Source organism: Terrapene carolina, unplaced genomic scaffold (genome assembly GCF_002925995.2).
Source record: "Terrapene carolina triunguis isolate 2854851 unplaced genomic scaffold, T_m_triunguis-2.0 Scaffold13865, whole genome shotgun sequence".
Lineage (NCBI taxonomy): Eukaryota > Metazoa > Chordata > Testudines > Emydidae > Terrapene > Terrapene triunguis.
Window position 1 is genome coordinate 1 of NW_020678216.1, and position 10,248 is coordinate 10,248.

The window sequence follows — 10,248 nt, forward strand, 5'->3', positions numbered from 1 at the left end:
CCTCCCCGAGCACGCCACCCCCGCTCTAATTCTCCTCCCCTCCCAGGCTTGCAGCGCCAAACAGCTGATTGGTGCTGCAAGCCTGGGAGGTGGGAGAAGTGGAGCGGCGACCGCGTGCTCGGGGAGGGGGCGTAAGAACGCTGTAAAAAAAATTGGGGGCACCGCTTTTTGGCGCCCCCAAATCTTGGCGCCCTAGGCAACCGCCTAGTTTGCCTAAATGGTAGCACCGGCCCTGCCCACCACCCATGCATAAGCAAGATCAGCTTTATCATTAACACTGTGGAAAGGAAAGTCAAACAGCTTCAAGGACTCCCCATCACCAGAGAAGAACACCTGTTAGCATCTGTCTGGCTTCTACTTTGATTTGGCAGCACTACCCCCTACTTAGGGAGTGAAGCTACACGTAGGGTGATCCCCTCAATTAGGGCATGGTCAATGAAGTTCTGCTGCCCTTTAGTCATACAATAAGGATAATGGCATTCAAGACTAAAGTGAATTTTAACCCAAAACACCCACACTTGATCACTTTGGCAAAGCTGGTCTGCTGATCACCTAGGGAAAGTTGGGGTGCAAATATGGTCTGAAGTCCTGAAGTCTTTTCCTTCAGTGCATCAGTAGATGTCGGGGAGAGCTCATTCAGACCCTGCTCACATAAACAGGGAAATCCTGGAATCCTCATTCCTGTAAAGCCAGGGCCTCCCCCTTTAGGAGGGAGGGCTGAGTGCCAATAGCCATGTCCCCAGCTCTCCTCAGTGAGTACTTTGCACTAGGAGCGAGGGTTAGGTTTGAGGTTTTTAACCCCTTCACATATTTTTCAAGGTGACACCACTTCCTTATGCCAGTAGAGTAATGTTGTTATGGTAACATGGTGGCATCACACAGCCACCTCCTAGGGTACCTCCCAGAGTGGGGATGTTTCTTGCACAGCTTGTGTATGGGGAGGTGTGTGTAAGGGAGCATCCTGGCATCAAAACACATTGGTTTGAAATGAACCTCACTGCCTCCCCATTCCACCCCCCTGGTTCAGCCACCAAACTGCAAAATCAGTTGTTCACTGAGTTGGAGTGGCTCTCTCCATGGTGAGTGGGTCGTCAGCACTCCCTGTCTAATGGATCTGTGCCCGTGAGGGGCCCAGTCCGCCCTCCTGATGAGCACGTACTCACAACCCTACTCTCTTTGGAAGGAGGAACCAGGCAGGCCTCTGCTTTTCTTTCCTGTCTGATGTCCTGATAAGTTTTTACCTTGTGCTGTTCTCTGGTATGAGTATGGGCGGGAGGGGGAAGGATGGAGCTTGCCTGGAGTCCCTGTTCCAATCCATATTCTATACACAAGGTGCCTGCTGCCATGTGAGTCTCAGTGGCCATGCTTGCCAGGTGCTTCACCTCAGGAACCCATCCAGGATGGATGCCCCAGCCTGACGCAAGGCAGTGAGAAAGGGACTGCTCCAGAGGCTCTAGTCTTCAGAGAGGGCAGTTCATCCCCTGCCAGGCCTCTGAGCTGTGCCGCAATAACCATGCCATTAGCTGTGAACGTCCTGCTCCTGCCACCTTGGACGGGCAGTGACTCTGCATGCAGAGGCCCAGCTTGAGGGATTTGTCCTTGGAAAGCAGCGTGAATGCTTCCCCAGTGGGTAACACTCAGAAAAACCTGAGCAGAGGCCATGGCAGTCTGCTGCAGCAAGAGCCAGTATTGTTCTGGACACCTCTTTGCAACCATCACTGAACTGGGAAAGGGCAGCAGGAACACTGGACCTGGTCTAGAGCTCCCCAGACCCTGCCTGCATTCTAATTCCTGGACTGGAGGGTTGGAGAGGTGGGGCCCCTCCCCGGCTGGGGGCTCTGAAGGGTCCGGGGGGTCTGACAGCTGGCTTCTCTCTCCACAGGCTTGGCGGATGAAGACTGCCTGTGGTACCTGGACAAGAATGGCTCATGGCACCCTGGCTTTGACTGCAACTTCTTCACCTTTTGCTGCGGCAATTGTTACCAGCGCTACTGCTGCATCGACCCCCTGAAGCTCATCACGGAGAGGCAGCAGAAGCACTGCCTTGCTTTCAGGTGAGCGGGGCATGGAGCCTGGCCAGAGCTCCTGCCTGGGGACACTGGTCCCACTGGGAACGACTGTGTCCTGGCACAGGGAGGGAGTGTTGATAGGGTTATGGACAGGTGATTGGAGGTTGAGACTCCTGCCTCCAATTTCAGGAGTTGAAGACACATGCCATCCCCGCCTAGAGTTCGGGTATTGTGGCCTCTGACATCTCTCCTCTCACTGTGACCAACTCTCTGTCTAGCTGCTTGGCTGCTGGCCCCCAGCCCAGGATCTGGACACCTACCTCCCACAGGTTAAAAATAGCAAAAGCAGCAATGTCTCTTCCTCTCCCTTCCTCCAAGTAGGAGCAGGTGCGTGGCCGTGTGTTGATGCATGTGTGTATGAGGAGCTCTGAGAGAAAGGGGTAAGTGCTGCAGGTAGTTCTGGATGTGTTGTTCTGGGAGGTAGCTGCACAGTCTGGGTCGGGCTCCCATGGTAGTTCTGTCTCCTGCACTAATGAATCCCCACTGTTTGTTGACGGTGTTATGGCTGCAGGGGTGTAGCTGTCGTGAGAGGTGGTGATTGCACTGGGGAAGTGACTCTCAAGTGTTGAGGGCTGGTGCTACGGGGCTTTGTCTCTTCCGACAAAGACCTTGCCCTCGGCTTTGTATTGGGTGGGGAGGCAGCACAGAGAGTGGAACCAGGGTACCGTGCTTACGGTGGTCTGTGCGCTGAACAGGTGGGTTGCTGCATTTTGGAGCTTTTCCAGGTCCTGCATTTTCATTCCCAGGTGCAGCAAGTTGTGATAATCAGGCCTGGGCATCACCTTGGCCAGCTCTGCCATGGGGATGTGGGGAGTGGGGTGCAGGTGGGTGCATTTGCTGCTATGACTCTTTGGGCACCCAGTGTCTTTGAGGAGCCCAGAAGGACCCCCAGGCCACTGACAGATGTAACAACCTGCAGGAGATGCCTTCAATAGCAGGGGGTCAGAGGAGGTGAGTTGTTCAAAGTGCTTCCCACCAGCATCAGCTCTGCATGGGCTGGCCTCTGCTCCTCAGACAGGTGCTGAACTCAGACAGGTGCCGGAAGAGCCGGGGCTGGCTCTCTCTGATGTGGATGGGTGGGACTGGCCATGCCTGTGACTGCTGCCCTTCAGCCCATCCTGTATCCCCAGCTCTCTCTGTGGCTCCGTACAGATGCTGAGTAAAGTGGGGGAAGATTGAGCCCCAGAGCACTGCAAAGGTGAGGGCCCTGGGGATGGAAGAACTGTTGCCCATAATGACCCTGTGAGTGGATAGAAAATGGAGGGCATAACAGTTCACCCCAGGGCTTTATGGAGGCAGGACCATGCTTGCTGATCGGGTAGCCAGAGCTACCAAAGGTGGCTGTTCCTCCCTCCAACTCTGGTGGATGGCCTCTTCCTGGCAGAGTGTAGGGTGGTCCCTATCTCTGCCCTGGTGCCTGACAGACGGAAGCAGAGCACACCAATGCTCTGGCCATGCCCCCTTAGAGCTGTGAGGGGCGGTGCAGAGCCATTACACAGGCCTTGTCTTCTGCAGGGCTTCCCCCCATGCCAGGGGAATTCCACTGTGCCTGGTTCACTGTGCTGCTGAAGCTGGGATAAATGGGCCACAGTGCAGTGCTGAGTCAGGGACTCTTTGCGGAGTGCCATTGCCTTGAGTTCCTCCATGTGCAACACAGAGATGAGTATCCAGCGGCGAGTTTGTAATGTGAGCTGCTATTGCAGCGGGTCTCTAATGGGTGTGATTACTGAACGCTTGTGGCTAGTGGCCAGGGCACGACTGGAGCATCACCTGCCCATCCCCGATGCTTAGGCTCTACCCAGAGTAAGAGGGAAAGATGGCTGAAGGCATGGGGTGAGGGCACAAGCACACAGGATAAGCTGATGGGGGTGAGAAGGTTGGTGTGACCAGTAGTGTCGAGTCGACCAGGGTGAGGCTGGAGGAGAGGCCACAGGGCTTCTGTCTGGCTCAGTACTGTCTCCTCCTTAGCATTGTGCTCACAACATTAAATCCCCCCCGTGCCAGGCTCCTTGGGTTTGATTGTGGGAAGAAGTGGCTGAGATTGGTGCTTGTTCTGATCTCTCCCAGCAGCCAGCCTTGTAGCCAAGTCCTCCCCTCCTCCCCCTGCTCTTGTGAGCTTGGCATTTCTGTTGTTCCCATGCTGTGAGCTGTGGTGACAGGGTAGGATCTGGCAGTGGGAGGGAGCTCTTGGACAGTCCAGTGCAGGGCTTTGAAGATAAGGAGTGAGCCTTGCATTTGGCCCCAGTGTTTATCCAGGAGCCAGTGCAGAGCGGAGCGCAGGTGTGTTGTGCTGTGCACACCTGTGCTGTCAAGTAGCTTGGCTGCTGTGTCTTCGTCACTCCTGCTGGGTGCATTGCCCTGTGGCCTGGGGGCCAGGAGTGCATGGATAGCCACAGCCCTGGGGCTCAGGCTGGGGGTCAGGTTGCTCACCAGCCACAGCTGGAAGAGGGCATGGTTTGCAGCCCTCACTGGTTGGCTACCCAGCCATGGTGACAAGCCCAGAAGGTCCCTAAGGCAAGCAAGTGTGTGCGAGTCGCCACAGTGGACAGGCTAGAGGGGGAAGCGAGAGCAGTGGGAGGAGGCTGCCCATTTGGGGGTTGGGGTGGAGACTCGGAAGGATTTGTGTGAGGGGAGAGGGCCACATGTTAAAGGCAGAGCGAAAGGGGAGGGATGACTGGGGATTCAGGTTGGAGATGGAGGGTGGGAAGGAGCTGAAGGAGGGGCTGAGGGAGGAGGGGAGGAGATGGAGGGAGGGAGAGGGGACTTGGCACCTGATAGCACCCAGGACTGAAGATCTCCTGCAGGCTGCTTGGGGTGTGTGTGTGTGTGTGTGTGTGTAGCCAGTGCAGGTGTGTGTGTAGCTGTGTACGGGGGGGGGGGGGGGGGGGGGGATGGCCATATCGGGGGGAGGGTGGGGCTGTGTTTGGGGAGGCATCTTGGTTCGTGGCTGTAGTGTGGGGGGAGGGGGCAGCAGCATGTGGCCATTTAGGGAAAGGGAGCATTGGGGCAGGGCTCTGCATGGGAGGCCACTGGTGGTGCATGGCCATGTATGTGGAGGGGGCAGCAGTGCCTGGCTGTATATGAGAGGGAATGTTCTGTGCATGGCCATTTATGTTGGGGGTTGGGGAGCTATGTATGTGTGGGGGGCGGCAGTGCGTGGCCGTGTATATAGGGGATGCGGTGGTGCATGGCCATATATGTTTGGGGGTATCACAGTGCATGGCTGTATACATGGGGAGGCATGGCTGTGTATGGGGGGGCGGTGGTGTGTGGCCATGTACATGGTAGGTGGGGGGGAATGGTCGTGCATGGCTGTGTATGTGGGGGGAGGCAGTGGTGCGTGGAGGGGGTGGCAGGGCATGGCATGCAGTGTGCTCCAGTGCACGGCCCATTCCCATGTGGGTTCCAAACTCCAGTGGCAGTGGGTCTCTCATCCCTGCAGTGGAGCCCTGGGTAGAATGAAGCCCACTGTGCTGAGGTGCAGGGCAGAGACATTAGGGGAGCTCTGCAAAGCCTGCCTTTCTCTTCTCCGTTGTAATCTTTTGGGAGGATTTTGACTGCTGCTATGATCCAGGTCTCCAGTGACTCATGGCACAGGCAGCCTCTATTCGATCAAAGCACTGCCCAGAGCATCAGGTGGAGCATTCCCAGGGTTGGGGAAGGGGTCCCAAGTCCCAGCCACAGGGCTGCCCAGAGGATTCAGGGGGCCTGGGGCAAAGCAATTTCGGGGGCCCCTTCCATAAAAAAAAGTTGCAATACTATAGAATACTATATTCTCGTGGGGGCCCCTGTGGGGCCTGGGGCAAATTGCCTCACTTGCCCCTCCCTCTGGGCGGCCCTGCCCAGCCATGCACAAACCCCAAGACCACCCATTAATCCTTTCATCTCCACAGCCTTGGGGAGGGAGGGTAGGGTCCCAGGGTTCATCCCTTGCAGGGAGCTGGATCCATGCAATGCGCAGGGATCAGGCGCTGCCTGTGAACTGCACATCTCTCTTTGTGCAGCATGTAGCCAGCATGAGTCTGTGAAGGATCCACTTGGTCCAGAGAAGGGCAGCATTGGGCACTCGGGACAGTACTTGAGACTGCCCTGTAACCATGTCTGCTTGTATCCCACAGCCCAAAGACCATCGCTGGCATTGCCTCAGCCGTCGTCCTCTTCGTGGCCATCGTTGCCACCATCATCTGCTGCTTCATGTGCTCCTGCTGCTACCTGTACCAGAGACGGCAGCACATGCGGACACCCTTCCAAGGTAGGGGCTGGCAGCACAACTACCCTCTGTGCTGCCATGGCCTGGGAAGAGCAGGGTGGGCCCAGGAGGGGGGGCAGAGGGGGCACCAGAGGGGGCTCAGACACAGGAAGTACTTGGTAAATGTTGGTTGGTTTAGTTCTCTTTGACTCTAGGCTGGGGAGAGAGGGGAGGGATGCAATTAGGGTGACTGTAGTGTGTGTGTCCAGGAGGGAGGGAGGGGAGGAAAATATTGACTAGCTGCTCATTAACTGAGCACTGTCCTTCCTGTGCACTGAATGCGGCATGGGAAAAAATACAACATGATCATGTATCATCATGCATATGCAAAAGGGGGGGGGCTGAATTAAGGTTGCACAGGCAACCTTATTTCTGGCATTTCCTAACTTCTGTGTTTTTGACTTTGCAACCTTACCATAGTTTTTTGTGTGTAATGTTCTAGGTTTTTAAAACAGCAAACTGAAAAATCAGAAATTACATAACGTGCCTCATATTGACATCCACATGGGTCATCATCGGATTTGGAACCTTTTGATCCACTGCACAGATCTCTTATCACTTGAGCTAAGGAAGTAATTGATCACAGTAGGTTGTCATCCTCTATATGGACCAGCACTAGAGAGACATTTTGCTAATGGGTTTCACAGATATTTGCTGACATCAGAGGAATGGTGAAACCCAGGATTTGTGGGTTCCATTCCAGGCTCTGCAGGGGGGTATTCTCTAGTGGTCACAGACACTCTACCTGTCCTGTCCCCCGCAATACACACACATATTTCACCCCTTCTGCCCTGTCTCTTCCAACCTGTCCCTAACTCGTCCTGTCCCCACCTCCAGCTCCTGGTCCCTGTTAAGCTGTCTGCAGTGGCTCAGGAGCATGAGTACCAACCTCAGGGCAGACTGTCAAGAAACAGGGCACACACCCCAAATTGGCTGTGATTTCTATATTTGTATTTCACCAACCAATCAAGTGTGAACTCCTCAGACACTACACCAGCCTGAACATGGAACCACAGACAGTTCCCTTGGGTACTCCGATCCATCTCTGGGGGTTATAGTAAATGAGCCTTGCGGTCTCCTCTATCCCTATGATTCTATGATCTCGCCACCCAGAGAAGCTTGCCTTTGTGGTCGATGGTCCCTTACACCCAACATCACCATAATATTCAGGTTTCTCCAAGTCCCAAAGGACTTACCGCAGGTCTCTTGCACCTCAGATCTCACACCAAAGACAACACTTGTAGCCAATACTATAATATATTAACTAAAGAGTTAATAACTAAGGCCTGGTCTACACTAGGAGGTTATGTTGAATTTAGCAGCGTTAACTCGAATTAACCCTGCACCCGTCCACACAACGAAGCTATTTATTTCGACATAGAGGTCTCTTTAAATCGATTTCTGTACTCCTCCCCGATGAGGGGAGTAGCGCTAAATTCGACATGGCCATGTCGAATTAGGGTAGGTGTGGATGTAATTCGACGTTAATAGCTCCGGGAGCTATCCCACAGTGCACCACTCTGTTGACGCTCTGGACAGCAGTCCGAGCTCGGATGCTCTGACCAGCCACACAGGAAAAGCCTCGGGAAAATTTGAATTCCTTTTCCTGTCTGGCCAGTTTGAATCTCATTTCCTGTTTGGACATCGTGGCGAGCTCAGCAGCACTGGCAACGATGCAGAGCTCTCCAGCAGAGGTGACCATGCAATCGCAGAATAGAAAGAGGGCCCCAGCATGGACTGAGCGGGAAGTCTTGATCGCTGTGTGGGGCGATGAGTCCGTGCTTTCGGAGCTGCGATCGAAAAAACGGAATGCGAAGATCTACGAGAAGATCTCCAAAGCCATGACGGAGAGAGGATACAGCCGGGATGCAACGCAGTGCCGCGTGAAAATCAAGGAGCTGAGACAAGGGTATCAGAAGACCAAAGAGTCAAACGGATGCTCCGGATCCCAGCCCCACACATGCCGTTTCTACGAGGCACTGCATTCCATTCTAGGTGCGGCCGCCACCACTACCCCACCACTGTCCGTGGACTCTGACGATGGGGTATTGTCGACGGCCGCTTCCTCGGAGATGTTCGCGGATGGGGAAGATGAGGAAGGAGATGAGGAGGACGAAGCAGTCGACAGCGCTTTCAACGCTGATTTCCCCGACAGCCAGGATCTCTTCATCACCCTCACGGAGATCCCCTACCAACCCTCCCAAGGCGGTAACCCAGACCGTGAATCAGGGGAAACATCAGTAGGTAAGTGTTTTAAACATTTATTTTGAACAGAATAGGAATGGTATCTTAACAATGGGTTTTTCATGATTAGTTTGCCCTAGGCGCTTTAGTTTTTAGTCCTTGCCAGTGCAGCTACTGGAAAATTCTGTCAATATGTCCGGGGATAGAGCAGAAATCCTCCTGGGACATCTCCACGAAGGTCTCTTGGGGGTATTGTGAAAGCCTTTGCATCAGGTTCCTGGGGAGAGCGGCCTTATTGCGTCCTCCATGGTAGGAAACTTTTCCGCGCCAGGCTAGCAGCAAGTACTCCGGGATCATTGCCTCGCAAAGCGTGGCGGCATACGGCCCTGGTGCTTGCTGGCATTCACGCAGCATGCGGTCTTTCTCTGTCTCCGAAATCCTCATCAGAGTGATATCACTCATGGTGACCTGCTTTGAATAAGGGGAACGTTAGTATTGGGACTGATAGCCTGTTCCTTTACATAACTGTAGCCGGCCGTTTACAGGCACGCGGTGGAGGCGTGACAGGGGCAGCATGCAGGGATCTTTCCCGGGGACAGCTGCGAGGGGGGTGGGACAGGGGCAGAGTTCATGCTGGCCGGATTGCCGGCAGCAGGAACTGGCCAACGCTAGGAGCATTGCTTGGAACGTGAAAGGAGGGCACTGCTATAAATTAAGCTTTAAGCAGCCAAAAGTCAATGGCTTACCATGTCCGCCTGCTAGCCAAATTCCTTTGTCCAGCCCTGCTTGTGTGATCTGTACAGCAAGACCCCAGGCACTCAATGGGAAGGCCGAAAATTCGACCTTGTACTGAGTGCGCATGTGATAGGTGCTGTGCATGGTCTTGTTCACAGAGAAAGATTATATTCATTGTTCGCAAAACTGTATCTTTCTGAGGAATTCACTCCCTTTTTCCCATCCCACAGCTGCGAGTGTCTCTCGAGCTACCCCAGCATCCCCCTCCCAGAGGCTGGCGCAGATCAGGCGACGAAAGAGAAGGACACGGGACGAGATGTTCTCAGAACTTATGGGCTGCTCCCGAGCCGAGGCGGCACAGCAGACCCAGTGGAGGGAGAACATGTCGCAATACCAGTGATCACACAGCGAACGGGAGGACAGGTGGCGGCAGGAAGACCAGTAGGCGACTCAAACGCTGCTTGGACTAATGAGGGAGCAAACGAACACGCTCCGGCGCCTTGTAGATGTTCTGCAGGACCGGAGGCAGGAGGACAGAGCCCCGCTGCATTCTCTCTCTAACCGCCCTCCCCCGCCACAAAGTCCCATCCCCCCCTCACCCAAAGTCCCAAGAAGGAGGGGCGGCAGGGGCCGTGAAAACAGTCACTCCACCCCTGCAGACTGCTCAAGTAACAGAAGGCTCTCATTCCCAAAGATTTGATAAGTCCTTTCCTTCACTCCAAAAGCACCTCACCCAAGCCCCCGTCCCAGTTTCATCCCCTAACTGTGTAGTTGTTAATAAAAAATACGTTTCTGTTAATTACTGTTTCCGTCATTTTAGAGGAGAGTGTGTTTGAAGGGGGGGAAGGGGGTTGGTAATTGGAGAGGACAGTCACCTTTACCAGGGTACAGACACGGGGGCAGGTTCAGCAGAAGGTCACACACACATTGCAGTCACTAGGCACCCTGGTCAGTCTGGGAGGTGGTTTTCATGTTCTGTGTGGGGGGGGCTATGTGAGTTTGTGGCGGGGG

General features: G+C 54.5%; 1 protein-coding gene across 1 annotated transcript; it reads left to right on the forward strand.

Annotated features, from left to right (window-relative positions):
- Positions 1-1,882: 1,882 nt before the first annotated feature.
- Positions 1,883-6,321, forward strand: SHISA4 (shisa family member 4; the record flags this gene model as incomplete). The annotated part of the gene is made up of 2 exons (XM_026661662.2): positions 1,883-2,054; positions 6,188-6,321. Coding segments are annotated over 2 exons (306 nt in total), but the record flags the coding sequence as incomplete, so codon positions are not given.
- Positions 6,322-10,248: the final 3,927 nt, after the last annotated feature.